The sequence below is a fragment of the Ovis canadensis genome, chromosome 2, assembly GCF_042477335.2.
Source record: "Ovis canadensis isolate MfBH-ARS-UI-01 breed Bighorn chromosome 2, ARS-UI_OviCan_v2, whole genome shotgun sequence".
NCBI lineage: Eukaryota > Metazoa > Chordata > Mammalia > Artiodactyla > Bovidae > Ovis > Ovis canadensis.
Window position 1 is genome coordinate 12,785,719 of NC_091246.1, and position 23,250 is coordinate 12,808,968.

General features: G+C 38.4%; 1 protein-coding gene across 2 annotated transcripts in view; it reads right to left on the minus strand.

Moving 5' to 3' along the window:
* MUSK (muscle associated receptor tyrosine kinase) overlaps positions 1-23,000 on the minus strand; it is a 93,241-nt gene extending 70,241 nt beyond the window's left edge. For both annotated transcript variants that reach the window (XM_069575457.1, XM_069575456.1), the window contains exons 1-4: positions 22,781-23,000; positions 9,514-9,640; positions 4,990-5,141; positions 157-284 (exon numbers count right to left, since the gene is read on the minus strand). In XM_069575457.1, the coding sequence (XP_069431558.1) occupies positions 157-284; positions 4,990-5,141; positions 9,514-9,640; positions 22,781-22,859 (486 nt within the window). In that variant the 5' untranslated portion in view covers positions 22,860-23,000. The remainder of the gene's footprint in view (positions 1-156; positions 285-4,989; positions 5,142-9,513; positions 9,641-22,780) is intronic.
* Between the last annotated feature and the right edge of the window lie 250 nt (positions 23,001-23,250).

Below are 23,250 nucleotides of genomic sequence, written 5' to 3' on the forward strand. Positions count from 1 at the left end.
TTTAGATTTGGTTCAAATATTTAGGTTTGGTTAAAATGTTGTACATGGAAAATATTTTATACTAAAAGTTTTTAAGTGTGTGACTGAAAATTTGCAAAGGATTGTTGTATTTGAAAATATGTTGTGTATACATGTTTTAACATAATCATCACTTACCCTGAGAGCACTGTCCCCCTTGATCCATGACACTGATGGTTTGGGATTGCCCATTGTAGTACATGGTAGAACTGCCTTTAATCCCTCTATTATTTTTACATTTATGGGAGGACGAGTTATTTTAGGTTCTAAAGGAAAATAAAGGAAAAAATTAAAAAGGCAATTTGGATTCACTAAACTTAGAATCTCTAACTTTATGCTTAATTCTTAATATCTATTAAAAATATTCTTAGGTGTATTATAATACAGAACTCACCAAGCGCTGAGCCATGTTTTTAGTGGATATCAAGCAGAGATATTTTAAAATTTAGATTACCTCTGTTTCATCTTATTTGAAAAAAATCAATTCATAAACATATTAGCATGAAATTATCATAGTGATCTGCACTTTTAAAAATAGTTAATAAAAAGTTGATTAAAATAAGCTGTTGCTGTAACAACTCACATTAATTCATAGCAATAGACGTGAAAACATGAAAATAAAGGTTTGATATGTTTACATTTGTATACAGTTCTGAGTTATGACCTACTGTCCCTTTAGTTTCCATCTTAATTTGACCATTAAATTTGATGATTAAAAATTAGATACATTTGTCCTCTAGAAAATAAATCAGATATTACTATATTTATAATCAGAGAAACTCTGTAATACAATTCAGAGTAACTCTACTCTGCAAAGCAAACTTGTATGTACTGTGAAACACTCCTAAATTAATTTTTTCAGAAGAAATAGTTTATGTCAGTTAATTTTTAGTCTCCAATACTGAGCTTTCAAAGGAAGAAGATATTAAATCTAATGTATAGAAGAATTGACAAGTTCAGGATGCCAGTTATTTTACTATGTGAAACATTCATAAAATAGTGAAAATTAAATTTATTTCCTTAGGGATTTTATGTTACAGATATCAAATAGAGAGCTATCAAATAGAGTCTGTCTAGCAGGATAGACTACTGAGAAGTGGCTGCGTTTTACTTCTTTCAGGTCACGTGCCATAATCAATGTGTTGCTTTGACATAGAAGAGTAGGAAATAAAGATTTTTTTCCTCTTCTACTTCAACTGTGTGTGTGTGTGTGTGTGTGTGTGTTGAGTGTTGAGGGGACATGGTTTGGTTGGATTTTTAATCTAGTTACTGATTGCCATTTATAGGTGGTATGATCCTGCATTCTAGCAAAAGTATATGACAAGCTTTAAACATGTTTTAGGAAAATATCATCTTTGTTACTTTGCCTGCTATGTAAAGCATACAATGCTCCTTCTTATCAATGACAATGAATATGCACATTTAGATAATGACTAGGCACCTTGATTGTGGGTAGAGTTGTCATACAGCTACTGATCAAAGCTTAGCTTGGGAGTTGATATGCCTGTGACATAATCAAAGACATACATTCATTCCTTTCACTGGGCTCCCTGAACTGATCCCTGTGGCAGACCCGAGTCACAGATAATGTCTTAGGCAGAAAACCTTTGTTTAAAGCAAATAACTACTATCTCCCTCAGTGAAGAAGTTATCTTTGCCATCTGTTGACGAGAGGTCAGGAGAACCTTTGTGAGAATTGGTGATGAAGTAAGCTAGGAATGAACTGAGTACTGATGTGGAGTGATGGATTCCCCACTCTAAGGGAGCATGATTCAGGTGGAGCCAGGAGCATTGACTAATCAGAACTGGTTATTCTGTTGAAGTTGGATGCTGGAAGTGTCCTGCTATGCCAAAATTGAGCCTTTCGTTGTTGGACCATAAAGAATCTGGGGGCAGGAGCCCCTAAGGAGGTCCTAGGTAGTAGGAGTAACAATGGGGTAGGGACCTTGAGGGTCTCAGGAAACAGCTCCTTAGCAAGCAGTATAGAAGCATTCCAAAATAACAGTTGGGATGGCCACACCAGCATGTACCCACACTAGGCGAGCTTTCCCAAAGAGAAAGAAGAGACAGAGAAAGAATAGGAGAGAAGAAGAAAAGGGGGGTTAGGATGGAACCCAAATCAAGAACATTTACTGCCAGAATGAACAATATGCGAAGGGAGAGTAGTACCACAAAGCAGTCAAATCCTGAAGCATGCTCTGTCTTTGGAATCACACTTTCATTCATCAGCAAAATAGACCCTTCTTCCTTACTTGGTATTCTTTCTGCCCCACATACTGAGAGAAAGCCTATTTTGGGGGTACATCCTGACCTACTTACTCTCAGAATCTCCAGAACAGCTTTTCCCATGATGTCCTCATGGTAACTTACCTATTACAGTTAATCTCGGACATCATTTCTAGGTGTGATGAACATAAAAGATTAACAGGCATCTGAGAAAGACCATGAGCATGAAGGAAAAGAACCAAAATAAAATCAAAACTTAGCATGAAGAAAACAGAAGCAAAGCAGGGGGAAAAATGGCTTTTAAAAATGTATAAATAGTATCCTTAGATAAGTGAATATTACACCATGCAACACATAGAGTTGGCTATGAAAAACAGAGCAATCAGGGAAGAAAGAACACCTGGAAGTTAAAAATATGGGTTTTTAGGTCAAAGTATTTAAAGATAACATCAGAATAGCAGCATATATTGAAGATCAAATACATGAAATAGAAGGAAAAGTCAAGCAAATCTCCTAGAACGTAGAATATCAAGATAGGTATGTAGAAAATATGAGGATAAACTTGGAGTTATAAAAAACTGAAAAAAGAAACCTAATATTGGTTGATTAAAAGTTTAAGAATGAGATCAATGAAGAGGAAGAAAATAGAAAAAAGGTGTAGCTCACTTGGGGAGGAAAAAAAAAACTTTGGTTTTTAGAGCAAAATGGCTCACCTAAGACTACGTAGAAATAACAAAACACAAGCCTGTTGTATGTTTGTCAGTTTGAAACATTAAGAATTCAAGAATTAGAAAAATCCAAAAAAACTTAGGATAAACATAGGGTGTATGTGTAAACAAATAAGAGAAAGATTTCTTATCTTCAACCTAAAATGTCATATGGCAATGAATAATTGTCTATTAAAACCTAAAGGAAAACCTTTTAAAACTCCCTTCTGTACTGAGACAAATTATTTACTCAAGATTGGGGGCAAAATAAAGACTTTCAGCCATGCAAACATTCATAAAATACATCTCATGTGTTCAGACTGAAAAGAAGCAGCAAGTGACTTCCTCCAGCAAAACAATAATAACAAAACTGAAAGATAAAAGATGAAATAAATAGTGATGAAAATCAACAACAAAAATTCACAATAAAGGTCACAGGTGAACTGGATTCCACCATCCTTTGTATAGTGCTAATATGCATATTTCTGTGATTTTTCCCATCAATAGTGTGATGTCAGAGAGGAGAAAATAAAGGTTATGTCATTATATGGTTAAGAGTTTAGAAACATCAGGTGTTGGGGCACAGGAGTTCATGAGATTTAAGGATGCTAGTAAGGTCTGCTGAGCAGGCAATGGCAACCCACTCCAGTACTCTTGCCTGGAAAATCCCATGGACGAAGGAGCCTAGTAGGCTGCAGTCCATGGGGTCGCTGAGGATCAGTACAACTGAGCGACTTCACTTTCACTTTTCACTTTCCTGCATTGGAGAAGGAAATGGCAACCCACTCCAGTGTTCTTGCCTGGAGAATCCCAGGGACGGCGGAGCCTGGTGGGCTGCCGTCTATGAGGTTGAACAGAGTTGGACACGACTGAAGCGACTTAGCAGTAAGGTCTGCATGATGACGCCACACCAGGTAGGAGAGAGAGCGGAGTGAAGAGAGAACTGACTGAAGTGTCCACTGGGGGGTCAGTGAAACAGAGCAGAGAGGAGCAGGAGCATAACCATGATGGTGACGGTTTGGAGTGGGAAGAAGGGCACGAGGGAGCTGGACTCTGTTCTTAGCTGAGAGAGAGACTGATAAAGTTTGTCCCTTCTGTTTGGAGGCAAGTCCTGAGTGTGAGAAACCACTTCTCTCATCAGACAGAGCTGGAAATAGAAACGTCCATGTTCAGGATGTGACCTAATGGGGTTTACTATTTGAAATACAGCCTATTTCCTGGGGTACCAAGATCATAGATTGGATAGACTGAAAAAGAGTTAAGGTTAACATCACAGGACTTGCAAAGGTCAAGAGACTATAGGATGAAGTGAATAGTGGTTCTGTTTCATGGCTGATAAAATCCCTTAGGATAATGGCAGGAGTAGCAGTGGATAGAAAGATAATAAATCTGGAATCAAAATCATTGAGAAATATGGGAGAGGACCTCAAAGTGAGTAGATAATGAATAGAGTTAGAGGGATTGGTCAAAATGGTATAAGCCTTCATGAACGGAAAAGTTATGCACAGAGATACAAAATATAATGGCTTAAAAGTAGCAATGAACCCCCAGTACCTGCTAGTCTTGTTAACTTGAAGTGGGTAAGAAATAAACAGCCTCCCTTTAAACAGAAAAGTCATTCAAGTTTAAAAAGTCACTCAAGAAAATAAAGTTTGAAACAAGGCAAAAGGGTAGGATAAGTGTCTGCAAAGAGGTTAGAGATTAAAAGGGTGTCTGGTTGTAATGAAACTGTTTTAAATTAAAGGTATAGGGTAAAGATTTTAAAGAGGAGTTCCTGGTGAAAGATTTCATGGTGGTGCAAATAAAGAGTCATAAAAAAGGCTAGAAAATGGGAGAAGGCAGAAAATGATGAGGCTTGCCTGTAGGCTGGTGGGTGATGGCAGGAATAAAAAGTATGGAACTGTCTCAAGGTTGTGATTTGAACTTGAACTTGTCTGGCTGCCCAACCTCCAGATATGCAGGAGGCTCTGTTTACTCTCTGCTTCAAAGTGTACCAAGTCAGCTTAGAAATCAATGGATGATTCTCTTTCCCACTCACTCATCTTCACTTGTAGAGCGCCACAGCTCTCGGCAGCTCCTCCCACACCATTGTTGGCAATGCAGCAATAAATGCCATCATCACTGTCTTCCACGCTCAGGATGGTGAGGAGCTGACCATTCTCCCGAATGCTGTACCGGGTATCAAAGAGCCTGTGGGTCACAGACAATTATGGCAGGTTAGGGCCCCATCTGTGATTTTTTTTTACTATGATTATATGATCCAGCAGATGATTTACCAGTGGATGAAGCAGATTAAAGGGAAGAGGAAACTTGAATAAGTTCTGAGTAAAAGAATAAGCTTATTTGGGAGTAGAAAGCTAACATTTTTTAATCTTTCCTAGGCTGCAGTAATCAAAGCAGTGCTGAGTCCTTCAAAAATAATTTTGAAAGGTGATGTCTATTGATAGGATCCACCCAACATAAAATTTACTTTATTTAGGAAAGTATATCATTACCCAAGATATGAGTCCTCTCCCATATTTACTGGGAGTAGCAGCTAGATAATGAACACACAAACACACACATACATGTGACTTGCAGAAAGGGATTAACAGATACATACTACTATATATAAAATTGATAAACAACAAGGACCTGTTGTATAGCACAAGGAAATATATTCAATATATTATAATAACCTATAATGGAAAAGAATCTGTAAAAGAATATACACACACACACACACACACACACACACACATACAGAATCACTTTGCCATACACCTAAAACTAACACAACATTGTAAATCAACTATGTGTGTGCTGTGCTCAGTTGCTCAGTCATGTCCAACTCTTTGTGACCCCCTGGACAATAGCCCACCAGGCTCCTCTGTCCATGGAGTTTTCCAGGCAAGAATTCTGGAGCAGGTTGCCATTTCCTGCTCTGGGGGATCTTCCTGACCCAGGGATTGAACCTGCATCTCTTGTGTCTCCTGCATTGGCAGGAAGATTCTTTACCACTGTGCCACCTGGTAAGTCCCAAGTCAACTATACTTCAATTTAAAAAAATGGAAAAAAAGGGAAGGGTTAAAAATATATATATATATATATTGAACTAACTAACAAACAGTTGACTAAGTATTTGTTCACTTATTAATCAAATGTTTGTTGAGTGCCTAACAAGTGCCAGGCACAATTCTAGTTCTGTGGGATACATAGGGAGCAAAAGAGGCTCAAACCGTAAAAATTATGTTTTACATATATTATCTCACTAAATGGCATGCAACCTGATAGTTAAAAAGGGAATTAGGACAATGGAAAGAAATATGAGGGGAAATGTCAACCTAAAAGTGAGTTTTATGACCAAATAAAAATGCTTTATGCAACAACTATATATTAAGCAGAGTAAACCCCCCCTCAAAGATCCATGTCTTAATTCCCCAGAACCTGTGAATATGTTACCTTACATGGCAAAAGGGATTTTGCAGATGTCAAGAATCTTAAAATGGAGTATCATGAATTATCCAGATGGGCCCTATGTAATCATGCATGCTTGCATGCTATGTCGCTTCAGTCGTGTCTGACTCTTTGCAACCTATCGACCAGGAGTGCAGCCTGCCAGGCTTCTCTGTGCGTGGGATTCTCCAGGCAAGAAAACTGGAGTGGGTGGCCATGGTCAAGCCCACATCTCTTACGTCTCCTGCACTGGCAGGCAGATTCTTAAGCACTCGTGCCACCTAATAGCGAGGGTCCTTAAAAGATGAGAGAGGGAAGCAGGAGGATCAGAGAACGAGATGCGATGAGACTGGAGTTATGCAGTCGCTGGCTTTCAAAATGGAGCAAAGGGCCAAGAAATGCAGGCAAGGAATCAGATTTTCCTCTCGTGCCTCCAGAAAGAATGCAGCCCTGTCAACACCTTGATTTTAGCCCAAAGAGCCCGATTTCAGACTTCTGAACTCCAAAACTGTGAGATAATAAATTTGTGTGTGTCAAACCACTAATTTTATGGTAATTTGTTATAGTAGAAATGGGAAAAAGTAATATAACCTGAAAACAAAAAATGTAAAGGAAATGGATTCTTGATTTTGAATTCGATGAATGGTCCCTATCACGCACTGATCTTAAAGAGGGAAAAGAGATATAGTAATTTTTGGTCTATGTGACTAAGGATGATATAATCACTGGGTAGTTCATTAAATCACATTAAATAACTGGGGATAGCCATGATACTAGCTCTCATGTAATTTTTGCTTTGCTTTTGTTTTTTGCTATGTTTAAGTTTGCATGGAAAATGTGAATATTGGAATGTTTTGCAGATGTGCTTGTGGACTAAGAGTCCAGCCCCTCTGTGAAATAGAAACTTTCAAGATTTATAATCTGTTGTATCATTGCTGCTTAAAGTATATAAATTGCTTGTAGATTGTGAGGGACATAGTATTTATAATTTTCAAAATATAAATTATTTTCCTCTTTCTTATTGAAGTATAGTTGATTTACAGTATTATATTAGTTTCAGGCGTATATAGCCTAGCGATTCAGTATGTTTACAGATTATACTCCATTAAAAGTTATTACAAGATAGTGGCAATAGTTCCCTGTGCTACACAGTATGTCCTGTTGCTCATTTATTTTCTACATAGCAGTCCCAAGTGGCGCTAGTGCGAAGAAGCTGTCTGCCAATGCAGGAGCTGAAAGAGGTGCAGGTTGGATCCCTGGGTCAGGAAGATCCCCTGGAGAAGAAAATGGCAAACCACTCCAGTAATCTTGCTTGGAGAATCTCATGGACAGAGGAGCATGGTGGGCTGCAGTCCGTGGAGTTGCAAAGAGCTGGACATGACCGAAGCGACAGTACACACACACACACACACACACACACACGTATCTCGTAATCCCATACCCCCAATTTGCACTCCTCTTCCCTCTCCCCTTTGGTAACCATTAGTTTATTTTCTATGTGAGTCTCTTTCTGTTTTGCACATCCATTCATTTGTATTACTTTTTAGATTCCGTCTGTGGGTGGTAGCATACAGTCTTTGCTGTTCTCTGACTTATTTCATTAAGCATAATATTCTCTTAAGTCCATACACCCTGGTGCAACTGACAGAATTTCATTCTTTTTTATGGCTGAGCAAGCTTCCATTATAAATATATACCACATCTTCTTTACCTGTTCACCTGTTATGGACACTTGGGTTTCCTCCATGTCTTGGCTATTGGAAATAGTACTGCTATGAATTTGGGGTGCATGTACTTTTTCAAATTAGTGTTTTCCTTTTTTTCTGGATTATACCCTGGAGTAGAATGACTAGATCATATAGTACGTGTATTATTAGCTTTTTGAGACGCCTCCATACTGTTTTCCAGAGAGGCCACACCGACTTGCATTCTCATCCATAGTGTGTAAGGGTTTCGTTTTCTCCACATCCTCTCCAACATTTGTTATTTGTAGACTTTTTGATGATAGTTGACCCAACTGGTATGATGTGATATATCATTGTTGTTTCTCTAATAACTAGTGATGTTGAGCATCTTTTTTTGTGCCTGTTGGCTGTCTGTATGTCTTTGTGAAGGATGTCTATTCAGCTCTTTTGCCCATTTTTTGAGTGGGTTTTTTTTTAATTTTTGGATATTGAATTGTAGGAGCAGTCTATGTATTTTGGATATTAACTCCTTATTGGTTATATAATTTGCAAATGTTTTGTCCCATTCTGTAGGTTGTCTTTTTGTTTCATTGGGTATTTTAAATTGATTTAATAAACTGTATTTCAAGCATCTTAATTTGGTTTATAAGCCTTCCTATTCCAGGATTTCTGAGATAGCCTGCCTTATAGAGTTACTTGAAGTCTTCCATAGCCCAGGGTAATTTCCCACATTACAGCACATATAATAGGAGGAAATACAAAATTTCAGTTAGAGTTTAGTGAAAACAAACACATAATTTTTCCCCATCCAAGTTCATGGACCCCAGCCTATGGAGCAGTTAAACACTCTAGCCCTAACTCAAGGTATGTGGCCTTCTAGAAAGCTCATGGTTCCCTTTATTACAGATATTTTGGAGTATTTTTGGTCAGATAGCTATTGTAATGAGGAAAGGATAGTATAACCTTTATATGCCCAGTAGAAATTTTACTGTTTGAGAGGTTACCTCACTATACACATCAGGAGTCCTTTCTGACTTTCAAAAGAAAAAGTAATGGTTACCTAGAGGTCAGATTCCTAGACAACATGCATGACTTGACTGGGATATTGAAAGTACAGGAAATGAGGCTGGTCCCTATTAACTCCCCAGAATGTTCTGGAACATGTACCCCCAGAGTTAGGATACCATGGTGTTTTCTAATTACTGTGAAATTTCCTCTAGGACCTAACCTGACTCTGCCATATCAGTTAAATCACTTTACATTGGACAACTCCCTTAACCTCACTGATGTTCAGATCTTACATTTATGAAATATGGGAGTTACACTTTAAATATTCTAGAAGATGAACTTTAGTACTGCCAAGAGCTGTGATTGCATTTACGACAAAGATAAATCCCAAGGCAGCCTTGGTCATTCTTGGTGAAAAAAGGCAGAATACTTACTTAATGAGAATTTTATTTCTGGTCCAGGAAATTTCAGGCTGGGGATAGGATTCCACCGCACACATGAAAGTAGCAACTTCTTCAACTAAGGCATCCACTGTTTCAAGAGGAGTGGTGATGACAGGGGCTGAAAGGAGAGGAGAAGTGAAAGGAGAGCATTCTGCAGTGCTGCTTCCTAACCCTTCTGTACGCAGTCAGGCTTCCCTTGTGGCTCAGCTGGTAAAGAATCCACCTGCAATGCAGGAGACGTGGATTCAATCCTTGGGTTGGGAAGATCCACTGGAGAAGGGAACGGCTACCCACTCCAGGATTCTAACCTGGTGAACTCCATGGTCTATATAGTCCACAGGATCACAAACAGTCACGACTGAGCGAATTTCACTTTCACTGTAAGCAGTCAGAGGCCACAATGGACCTGAATAAGAATGATGTTGCCCCGTAGCAAAAATTTGCCAAAAGGGAGGAAGAATTTTATACAGAGGATTTTGTTGCTGCTTTCAAACTAAGCATTTGAGAATCGAAAGAGGAGGCTCTCAGGAGAGTTGGGCTTAGAATTTATTATATATGAGTGGAGGCAGAGCCTGGTCTTGTGAAGCCCAGAGTTAATATAATTTAGATATCCTTTTTAGGAAAAAATATATAAAATTATGTATACAAAATATCTATTGCCTCTCTCACATCAATCAACTGGAAGAAAAGTGTCACTGATGGGAAGTTAGTGTGAAAAGAGGAAGCCATCTTAACAATTCCTGTTTAAAAATCATTTTTCTCAAATTTCAATAAAATACGTTGATGTATATTATTCATTTTGTATTTTATTCAATAGAATACAATATGAACACTTTGCTAGAGACCATTGGAGGTCTTCAAAGGGAGCTCTTGCAAATGAGAGGCTTTGAAGCTGAAGCTTCATTGGATTTATAGAGGATCCACATAGCTACAAACAGATTAAGAAAAGACTCAGTAATATAAAGGCAAATAATCCAAAATAACCCAAACAAAAAAAAAATGAGCAAAGAAGCTGAATCAACCTGTCTCCAAAGAATATATACAGATGGACAACAAGCACATAAAAAGGTACTCAACATTATTAGCCTTTAAGGAAATGCAAATCAAAACCACTCTAAGATACTACTTCACATACTGTAGAATGGTTATAAATCAAAAAATACATAACAATAAATGTTGGCAAGGATGTGGAAAGATTAGAACCTGTGTGCACTGTTGGTGGGAAAGTAAATTGGCACAGCCACTTGTGTAAAGCAGGATGGTGGTTGCTCAAATAATTAAGCAGAGAATTAATATGTGTTTTAGTCACTCAGTTGTGTTTGACTCTTTGTGACCCCATGGACTGTAGCCCACCAGGCTCCTCTGTTCATGGAATTAATATATGATCCAGAAATTTCACTTCTGGGTATACATATGTCCAAAATAATTGAAAGCAATGACTCAAATAGATGGGGCTTCCCAGGTGGCACTAGTGGTAAAGAATGTAGGCGATGTTAAAAGATGAGGGTTCAGTCCCTGGGTCAGGAAGATCCCCTGGAGGAGGAAATCGTAACCCACTCCAGTATTCTTGTCTGGAGAAAACCATGGACAGAGGAACCTGGCAGGCTACAGTCCTTTTAGGGTTGCACAGAGATGGACACGACTAAAGTGACTTAGCACGCATGCACTCAAATAGATATTTATACACGGATGCTCAGGTGGCGCTAGTGATAAAGAACCTGCCTGCCAATGCTGGAGACATGAGACGCAGGTTGATCCCTGAGGCGGGAAGATCCCCTGAAGGAGGGCATGGCAACCCACTCCAGTATCCATGCCTGGAGAATCCCATGGACAGAGAAGCCTGGCAGGCTACACTCCATAGGGTCACAAAGAGTCAGACATGACTGAAGTGACTTAGCATACACGCAGAGGGCGAAAACTCCACGAAATAAGAGCAAACTGGCACACTGGGCATAGAAAATGCATGCCTAGTGGCTGTATCAATTTACATTCTCACCAACAGTGCAAGAGGGTTCCCTTTTCTCCACATCCTCTCCAGCATTTATTGTCTGATTTTTTTTGACAATGGCCGTTCTGACTCGTGTGAGGTGGTACATCATTGTAGGGGAAAAAAATGCATTCAGTTTCTAAATGAAACTTATCTTCTCAGTAAACTCAGAGCCTGAAGGTCCCATTTAACCCATATCTCTTTTGTGAGTGTAAATTTTTTCACAAGGTCCAGTTCAAGTATCGTCTCCTCCCGATCTCCCTGACTTGCTAGATAGAACCAAATACCGTTTTCTTTAACCTTGGGTCACCCTATTTATGTCACTCTTCTAGCACTTGCCACACACATGCTCTTAGAATGATGTGTTTATGTTTCTGTCCCATGCTAAGTTATAAAAACCTTGACCTTTGGGTCAGGAACCATGTCTCAGACCTCTCTCTATCCGGAGGGCTAGCACATTGACTAATGTATTGTTTAAATGAACCAAACTCTATTTCTGAGACCTTTATAAACGGCATAAATTTTCTTTAAAGATTGAGAAGAGAATAACTGAAAGAAGAGGGAAGAATTTTTAGGTGAGGTGACATCTTTTATGTTTTATATCTAGGCTTTGAGGCCCACCCTCTCCTCCAACTTTGCACTAAAATAACCATTAAAATATACAGAATGCAGTACAAAGAAATAAAGAATGAAAAGTATTAATAGTTAAGAGACATAAAGATGGACAAAAATTAATAAACTTCTAATAGAAGTCCAGAAAAATAAAATAGAAGAAATAGCATAGAAGTAAAATGTAAAGGGGTAAATTGCTGATTATTTTTCAAACTTGAAAAATAAAGTAGAATATTCAGGTTGAAAGTTTCCATCAAGCATCAAGCCAGATAAAGAAAAATTAATTCATTCTTAGATACACTATATTAAAACTGTAGAAAATTAAAGATAAAGAAAATCTTAAACCTTACTAGAAAGAAAAGATCAATTACTTTAAGAAGAATGCCAGTTAGGCTCACTTGGTGTTATTTGGCAATAACTGATACCAAAAGGCATTGGAGTAATAGTTTTAAAAGGTTGAGAAAAAAAATCACTGCTAGCCTGGAATTCTATAGCCAACTTAGATAATCATTTTTTAAAATGAAGACAAAATAAACATGCAGACAAATGTTTACCACTGAGACCTTCTCAGTTACCAAAAGTATATAATCTCTGTAAGAAGTAACTTGTACCCAAAAGAAAGGGGCCAGGGACAAGAAACTATAGTAAGCGTTTGTTGTTGTTCAATCATTAAGTCATGTCTGACTCTTTTTGCGACCCTATGGACTGTAATCTGCCAGGCTCCTCTATCCATAGGATTTTCCAGGCAAGAATACTGGAGCAGGTTGCCATTTCCTTCTTCAGGGGTCTTTCTGACCCAGGGATCAAACCTGCATCTCCTGGATTGGCAGGAGGATTATTTACAACTGAGCCACTATAGTAAGCATGCTGCTGCTGCTGCTGCTAAGTCGCTTCAGTCATGCCCGACTCTGTGCAACCCCATAGACGGCAGCCCACCAGGCTCCCCCATCCCTGGGATTCTCCAGGCAAGAACACTGGAGTGGGGTGCCACTGCTTTCTCCAATGCATGAAAGTGAAAAATGAAAGTGAAGTCTCTCAGTCATGTCCGACTCTTAGTGACCCCATGGACTGCAGCCTACCAGGCTCCTCCATCCATGGGATTTTCCAGGCAAGAGTACTGGAGTCGGTTGCCATTGCCTTCTCCACATAGTAAGCATTCAGTTCAGTTCAGTCGCTTAGTCGTGTCCGACTCTTTGCGACCCCATGAATCGCAGCACTCCAGGCCTCCCTGTCCATCACCATCTCCCGGAGTTCACTCAGACTCAGGTCCATCAAGTCCGTAGATGGTGGTAAAATATAACTGCAATTTTAGATACTGTGGAATATATTTTTAAAAGGCTCAATAATTTTTATATTAAAAAAATGGAACTAGAATTCTAGGTAAACAATTATAAGATGAAAATATAGGGGAGAAATTCATCAGATTGTCAAAACACTCTAAGTTCTTTTCTGTAAGCAGGAAGATGACAAATACTGAATAACTACAAATGTGGGAAGATAATATAAAGTTAGAGGCATACTGTTAAAATTTCATTATTCTTACCATCAAAATAATAGGTTAAAAATCAAAATTTCCAAAGCAACAGGAGAACAAAAGGAACTAAAACTGTATCAATTAAAAAAAAAATGAAGAAGCAGAAAAGGAGGATAAATGAGTCAAGAACAGGTATGGTTAACAGAAGATACAAATTAATTTGTAATAAACATGCCCAAATACATCTGAAATCACAGTAAACACCCATGGTATGAACTGATCTGTAGAAAGACAGATATGTGATTAAAACCCACAAAAGACATATCTAATTATTTTAAAACAAATGTTGCAAATAAAGAGAATGGAAAATATATATGAAGTAAACACTATTCAAAGTGATAAAGCAGTAGAGTAATAGTACTAATATAAGAAGAACTTCAATATAAAGTGATAAGCATTTGAAGAGTGAAGAAAGACTTCTTAATGATAAAAGAAACAATCCATCAACAAGATAACAATCAAGACATTTAATTATTTAAAAATACAGACTCAGGACTTCTGGTAGTCCAGTGGTTAAAGAATCCGCCTTGCAATTCCAGGGGATGCAGGTTCAATCCTTGGTCCAGGAACTAAGATCCCACATGCTGCTGGGCAGCTGAAGCCCATGCGCACCACAATTACACTGAGCCTGCAACACCACAGCTATAGAGTCCACGGGCTGCAATGAAATGTCCCAAGTGCCACAGCTAAGACCCAACACAGCCAAATTAAATAAATAAGTAATTTAATAAATATAGACTCAATATAAACCACTCAAACTTAAATTAGTATTACCAGGAGATATTATAATGAAGTAATAGGCTCCAATGGAGAAGGCAATGGCACCCAACTCTTGCCTGGAAAATCCCATGGACGGAGGAGCCTGGTAGGCTGCAGTCCATGGGGTCGCGAAGAGTCAGACACAACTGAGTGACTTCACTTTCACTTTTCACTTTCATGCATTGGAGAAGGAAATGGCAGCCCACTCCAGTGTTCTTGCCTGGAGAATCCCAGGGATGGGGAAGCCTAGTGGGCCGCCATCTATGGGGTCACACAGAGTCAGACATGAGTGAAGTGACTTAGCAGCAATAGGCTCCGAAAATTTTAAAGAAAATTATACACACCTACACACATAGGAGAGAATGGAAAAATGGATGAATTCCAAGATGTTATTATCATTTATCTCCTAGTTGTAAGCATTATGTATAATTTTTTATCTTTGTCTTGCTGTATCTTACAGCAAAATATTATGACATATTATATATTAAAATATATAAAATTAATATATATTATTGGGCTTCCCTGGTGGCTCAATAATAAAAACCCAACTGCCAGTGCAGGAGATGCAGGCTCAAATCCCTGGGTCAGGAAGATCCCCTGGAGAAGGAAATGGCAACCCACTCCCGTATTGGATATTCTCTTGCCTGGGAAATTCCGTAAACAGAGGAGCCTGGCTAAAGTCCTTGGGGTCACAAAGAGTTGAACATGACTGAGCATGGAGATGAATATATATTATCTTCATAATAAAAATTATAGGACATAATCAGAATGCCACAGAAATGTTAATTTTCCAATGCAATGGAAGCAAATTTGTAATTGGTAAAAGTTTTAGAAAGTCAACCTCTTAAAAAAAGGTAGATTTTTCTAAACAACTGATGAACAAAATAAGTGATCAATTGCATAATCACATACATAGTGATTAAAAACATCATATGATAATAAGGTTGTAGGTAATGATGTACCTGAAGGATAATGGATAATATTGAATGCTTTCATTGTTTAAAAAGAAGGACAGACTACTGAGGAATTGCTTCCCTGGTGGCTCAGTGGTAAAGAACCCGCCTGCCAGTACAGGAGATGTGAGTTTGATCCCTAGGTGAGGAAGATCCCTGGGAGAAGGAAATGGCAACCCGCTCCAGTATTCTTGCCTGGGAAATCCCACAGACAGAAGAGCCTGGCAGATTACCATCTATGGGGTTGCAAAAGAGTCAGGCATGACTTAGTGACTAAACAACAACAACAAAACAGGAATTAGACAGTGAGAAGCTCTAGCCCAGGGATTGAATCCAAATCCCTGCTCCATCACTTCCCATCTCCACTGGGTCACTTAACTAGTTGCCTTAGCCTCTTTAGCTGTAGACAGAGATAACGATAAAACCATTGCATCAGCTTGACATCAAGAGCTTCTTGATGAAAGAGGAGAGTCAAAAAGTTGACTTAAAACTCGGCATTCAGAAAACTAAGATCATGGCATCCAGCCCCATCACTTCATGGTAAATAGGTAGGGAAACAATGGAAACAGTGACAGACTTTATTTTCTTGGGCTCCAAAATCACTGCGGATGGCGACTGCAGCTGTGAAATTAAAAGACGCTTGCTCCTTGGAAGAAAAGCTATGACCAACCTAGATAGCATATTCAAAAGCAGAGACATTACTTTGCCGACTAAGGTCTGTCTAGTCAAGGCTATGGTTTTTCCAGCAGTCATATATGGATGTATGGATGTGAGAGTTGGACTATAAAGAAAGCTGAGCACTGAAGAACTGACGCTTTTGAAGTGTGGTGTTGGAGAAGACTCTTGAGAGTCCCTTGGACTGCAAGGAGATCAAACCAATCAATTCTTAAGGAAATCAACCCTGAATATTCATTGGAAGGACTGATGCTGAAGCTGAAACTCCAATACTTTGGCCACCTGATGTGAAGAACTGACTCGTTTGAAAAGACCCTGATGCTGGGAAAGATTGGAGGTTGGAGGAGAAGGGATCAACAGAGGATGAGATGGTTGGATGGCATCACTGACTCAATAGACATGAATTTGAGCAAGCTGTAGGAGTTGATGATGGGCAGGGAAGCCTGGTGTGCTGCAGTCCATGGGGTCGCAAAGAGTTGGACATGACTGAGTGACTGAACTGACCAAAGCTTGACATGATGATTACATACAGTAAATAAACGTACATAATGCATTTAACATTGTTCTTGGCTCATAGGGAGTAGTCTATGTTATTTTATTGCATAATTTAGAGACAGAATCCTGAACTATTGAGTTATTCTCCTGGTTTCTGTGGCTCAGCGGGTAGAGAATCCACCTACAATGCAGGAGACACAAGAGATGCAGGTTTGATCCCTGCATCAGGAAGATCCCCTGGAGGAAGAAATGCTAACCCACTCCAGTACTCTTGCCTGAAAAATCCCATGGACAGAGAAGTCTGATGGACTACAGTCCAAAGGGTAGCAAAGAGTCAGACATGACCGAGCAACTAAGCATCCCCCCAAGAAAATCTCAAAATGGAAAGGTAATAGGTGAATTTCACTGCACAAAACAGCATAATTGTACTCCTAACTGTGCAGAAGTGGAAGAAGAGGCTCACAGCTTCTGTGGTCTGCTGGAACTGGCTTATACTGGCTTGCAACTGTCAAGTGTTAATTTTTCAGAAATTTAACAAGGCAATTGAATAGAGCCATTATTTAAAACTAAATTATATAAATTTACGTTTAAAATAACTATGTTAAAAACAAAGAAGTAATACTCAACATTTATCACTTCCTGATTATTTTACTACATTTTTCTATTATCCATGTTATTGGGGTTATTTACATCTAATATCTGTAGAAATTACATACACAGCTGTGCTACTGTACATCTCCCAACCCAGTCTTTGTTCGTACCTTGAAGTTGGCTATGATTGAAGCATTTGCACTACAGCAGTCAACAAAGGCAACCTATCCGGACCTTTTTTTTCCTCAGAGAGGCACTAACCCAGGAGCATATTCTACATTATCAATATCTTCAAATCTTACCATTTACAATGACTGTATAAATAGCATCCTGTTTATATAAAGTTCCTGGTAGGCAGCAGAATTGCATAAACAATCTTATTATATCTATTTTTTAGGGTATTAATGTGTTAATAGTCTGAAAGTATGGGTGACTTTCTCTCTTAGACTTTTGCATATCTTGTGTTTTCAGTTATCATTCTTAATGCCATGTATTATTTTTACTAAAACCCCCAAACTTGATTCATTAGTTTCTTCTCATTCAATATGCGGATCCAGAAGTGACAGAAGAAGCAGATATACTATAAATATTATCTTTCCAGGGAGGTTGCACAAACTCTGTTGAGGTCAGTTAAAATCAAAGAAATAAATCTTGGAATGTCTTGACAAGCTGAAACGTGGAGAAATATATGCGTTATCACTAAGAACAGCTTCCCTTTGTGTTCAGTGGCATGATGGTTTTATGTGAGGTTTGATTGTGTTTTTAATAAGGTTAACATCTAAAATTAAGAACCTGCCATTAGCCACGAGTTATACTTTTCATTCATGATCTTATTTATTTATCACAATAAGCGTAAAGGCAGATACTATTATTATTCTCATTTGCAGTTGAGGAATGAAGGCTATGCAAGGTTCAGTAACTTATCTAAACAAAATAACAGCAGGAAGTGATAGAACTGAATTTCATGGGCAAGGTTGATTTAAAATTCTTATCTTTTAACTCTAAGCTATACCATGTCTTCAGTGTAGTACTAGTTACTCACAGACAAGGGAAAAAATAAGACTGACATTAATATCAACTTCTATAAGCAAAATATTGTTGGTTAAGCCTACCTTGCCCACAGTCCAAAATTATCCAAACCAATCGCTTTTAACTTTTTACTGACACAATCACATAGTTGTATTTAATGATATTTATAGAATCAGCAGACTGTCTCTGCTTTCTTTATACTGTCCAGCTTTCATCTCAGCCAGGGCCTATTTAAACTGGGACACTATTTCTCCCCTCTTTCCAAGGACCACATGAACAACAAATACATAAAAATGAACACAGTGCTTTTCTGTAAGCAAAGAGTAACTGAACTCGAATACGGGCTGCCGGATGAGACAGTTGTAATGTTATCCTTTTATGGACTGTAACACACGGTTGTTGCCATACCAACTTCAGATTGACCATTTGTGGATTGACATAACCAAATAACTGAGTAAACAGTCGGGTGTATTTGCTCCTTTCTGTTCTAGTAAAACTAGGGCTCAGACTTGGAACATATTCATGCCTTTCTAGCATCATGAATACAGTATTGTTTTTTCAGTATGAGAAAACACATGGGTATTAGAAAATTTTCAAATCCTGCACAGAAAGAGGATATTCAGTATTGCTCATCATTTGTCATATCTTAGAAAAAACACATACTTCTGGTGATGTAATCAAATATGTTATTTTATTATGAAGTCTCTGAAACTTATATTAGGTTCATTGATAATCTCAGTAGTTACTGGGCTGTGTTTAGTCACTTATTAATGGCATATCATTAATTCTTTGTCCCAGAACATACTCTTGGTCTTTGCCTTCAGAAATGACACTGAGGACAGGAAAATAGGAATTCTGGGTCAGTCTGTTAGAATTTCTGAATGAACTCTCCTAGGGGCATCCCTTCGGTATGAAGGCGTGATTTCATAGGGACTCATCTAAAATGTGCCTGTTCCCCAGGAGGGGTCATTTCACCAGTCATTGACAGTCCTCAGCCTAGGGTATAACATTGTAAGCTGAACACTGGTAGGTACTTCATCCTAGGAGAAAACTGAGGCTCACAGTGAGGGTGTCTTTTCCTGAAAGAGACACCAAAAGGCATTGGGGACTAGAAAAAGGAAGTTGATCTTAACATTCCTTTCAAGGTCTGAAGTATCCTCTTCACTTTCTGCATTTTTTGGCTTAGACCGCATGCTTTGTTGCCATATCATCTCAGCTCCCTTACCCTCTAGTCCTTTAGCTGCACTGACCCTGGAAAGTACCAGTCTTGAACTAATCCAACCAGCTGTCCTCACTGCTCCTGTGTTCACAAAGTTATCGTTGAATAAAGTAATACAAGGGTGAAGATCAGGACCACTTATGGGGGTGCAGTCCCCAGCCCCAGCATGGACATGTGGTCCTGCTACATTCTCTCATCTCTCACGTCTCTCCTCTCTCTGAATGGGATCACTTCCTTTAGGGCCTCTATTCATCCTTCACTTATCACTTTCCCTCAATAACTGCATGTCCTGTTTCACCAAGAAGTTGCCTACTTCACCACTGGATTTGTGGTAAAAATTTTGCCGTTTCTGCACTTTGTTCTTTAAAGTCAATAATATTTAAAGCAACTGTTGTTTCCCCAAATATGGAATGAGTTACTCTTTCAGTGTTTGTCAATATAAAACATTCATCCAGTACTCGGTGTCCCGGATTTCAGTGACAGCTATGCCCATTCTGACTTAGTCATATGTCGAATCTGTGAATCCTATCCCTGTGTACATATGATTTAGAAGAAATTACTAACATATATCTAAAGATAAATCACTTAAGACTCAAGAACTTCTAGGTATGATAGTAATGGGATAATTTCAAGAGTGGAGTTTGGACAGGAGTTCTTTGTGCATAAAACAGATTCAAAGTTGTTTCACGAACTCCTACAGAAAATCCCACTCTACACTTAGTACTTCCTGATAAAGTGTTAAATATTTTTGAAAAATGTGGTTAAGGCAACTGTTCAATGAAATGTTGGCTATTTTCATACATGACTGTTTATAAAATCCTCCTCCTTGTGGTTTGATTGAAAGTATCACCAGAAAAAATGATTCAGAAAGACAGTGAACTTTCCCTTTGTCTTTGAACATTAGGAATCTAAATTAAACTAAAACTATAATAATAATAAGCTATTCTACAAAGTTGGTTATTAATTTTCTTGAAGAAATCATATGCTGATGATTGGAAAAGAGTCCACAGAATACTCTTGCACTATTTTAACTGTGTCAGTTTACTTTATGATATATTATAGTGCAGATGTCTTGATTCATTCACAATAAAGGACTTAGGAAAAGGGGGTACCACCTAAAAAACCTCTTCGCATTATTGCCTTCTGCCAAGAATAGAGAAAACAATAGATATCTACACAAATTTGTGTAGCATAATTTCATTACTGTTAATAGTACTAAAATAATCACATATTAATGTGTTCTTTGTACCAACATATTCCATGCGCTTCAACATGTAAAATATTAAGGATTGCATTTTCATGATAGTGTGTATTCTCAGAACTGGTAAGTGTAGTTAATAAATGTTTGCTCTTCCAGGCCTGGTGTTTTTGCTAAGGCTGATGTTAAACCCATATTAATTTAGTTTTTTCAATAATACTCAAATACTCTCTTTGAGTAGGATAGGCAAACATACTGCTTTAATTTTTTGAGTTTACAATCTAATTAAAGCAGTAAATAAACTATAAACAAATAAACAAAGTTAGGGTAACAGTCTGGCTATTTTATTTAGAGCTCAGGATTTTGGCTTTGTTATGTTTATGCCACTATATTTTGTGACTTTTCAAAATAGAAACAGTGTGCTTTACCTATAAAGTTTGAAAACTACAGATCATCTCTTTCTAGATAGAAATTAGGAGGTTGGGTTTGGTTTTTCTCACGCATGGGATTCTAATTTGAATTAGAAAATCAATTGTTGTGTTCCTTGTAAGACTGGATTTCAGTACATTTTAGCATCTAACCATGTCATTTATATGTAACTTTATGGTTTAGAATAGCACAAATAAATTTACAACAATCCATAAGTCCAAACATCCAGGTGCTGCCCTTCCGGACATCCATTGTATGATCAGGAAGCATTAAAATAATCTGAAGCCAATGTTAAGTCTTTCTGGCTATTATTAGCTATTTGAAAAGATATAGATTCTTTTTTATCTGGAGGTACCTTAAAGTATTAGTTGACAAAAGTTTAAATGCATTGAAAGACACCCTTTTGTGCAGATAAAATAGAAAAAGAAAGCAATGAAACAACATAAATCTATGAAATCAGACTGTTGGTGAAGAAAGCTCTATCTTCTTAGTATGTGAATTTTGACCTTGTGGTTCCAAAAATTCTAGTGAACCACAAAATCTACGCTATGTTTTCTAACTAACATACAGTATGACTACCTTCGCTTATCTATACAATACAAACCCATTCAGTTCTTTGGTGAAGTAATATGAAGGGAAAATAATTCATTTGAATGTGTCATAAATTCACAGAACTCTCTTTACTCTACTGTAACGTGTTTAATTCCCTAGTGGCTCAATGGTAAAGAATCTCCCTACCAATGCAAGAGACGAGGGTTCCGTCCTTGGGTTGGGAAGATGCCCTGGAGAAGGAAACAGCAACCCACTCCAGTATTCTTGCCTGGAGAAGCCCACGGACAGAGGAGCCTGACTGGCTACAGTTCATGGGTTCGCAAAAGAGTTGGACATGACTGGGCTGCTAAACAACAGTCCATTTAATCAGAAAACTTTGTAATGTTCCTCCATTTGCTTTCTCATGTCTTTGTAAAAAGACTTCAATGAAGCCCTCAGTCACTTTGCAGATCACCTATTTTCCTGTCTTTCTTCCTGATTTGAAATACACTAGTCTCAGTTTCATAATACGCTGGCCAGAAACTGTGGACATTCTTGCTACTGCAACAGGTGTTTGTCAGTTTCTTAAGTTGCTTTCCTTTCCCCTGAGGTGGTGTTATTTCCGGTACATTCCAAAGCCTCTGAAAAAAAAACTTTTCACGGTCTCTTGCCAAACCAAATCATGACTCCAGCCTCCTATGGAGAACCCATTGTTCTTCAGACTTTTATAGGCAACTTGTGTGCGTCTTTCTCTAATTTTTATTTGGGAGGAAATCAAATATTGATTAAGAGTTTTGCAAAGCTGAAACTGAGAATGGAAGCGATTTCTGTTCAGAAGCAAACACTCTGGATGTCTGGGAGTGGGACTGATACATTCCTGGCAAACCTGATGTAAAAAGGTTTTCATCATCCATTTAGACCACCCTGAAGTTTGACATATGCATAAACAAACTGACCTCAATAACTTGCAGTTTTTACCTGTTAATGTTTCCCTTACAAGTGAGGACTCTGTATGCACTGAATGGCTAAACTTTTTATTGTCGAGCTTAAGCAGGGGATGGATAGCAGTAGAATGGAGACCATCCATCAATTGCTTATTTATATAGCTTTCTCCCTCTCCATATACTGCACCCCCACTTCACCAAGTAAAACCCAAGCCTGCCCTCATGAATCAGTCACGATAGGAACACACGCATGCACCTTAGAACGGCCACAGGCAACAGGAGACAAGAGTGCTGAAACCAACCTTTTGGAAGTTTCTCAGTCCCGCTGAAGGCAACCAAAGTAAGAATATGTACCAGTGGAATGTTGACGAACTCTCTCATGATTAATCCAGGCTCAGGCAGCAGAAAGTTCTTTCTGGACAACGCAAGGAAAATGCCTCCACCGTTTACATTTTAAAGCATAGTTTGTTCCAAAAGGGTCGTCTGCTAATGACTGTTTGTGTCAGCAGCTCCACTGGCTCTAAGTATAATCAGGAATTCTCAGACTTAGCTGTAATGATAGACACGGCCAGCTGGTGAGTATCCCCTTAGGCCAGTAATGCAAGTGTAGGGCTGGAGGAACAAGGGAAAGAAAATCCCTCTAGAATCCCTTTTAAGACAGTAGCAGAAGGACAATACCAGATGCCTTTTGTAACCATCGTATTCCCTGAGGTATAGTTTCCCCGATCTTCTGAGTCAGCTCATCATCTCTCCTGCACTTATCTCAGAACTC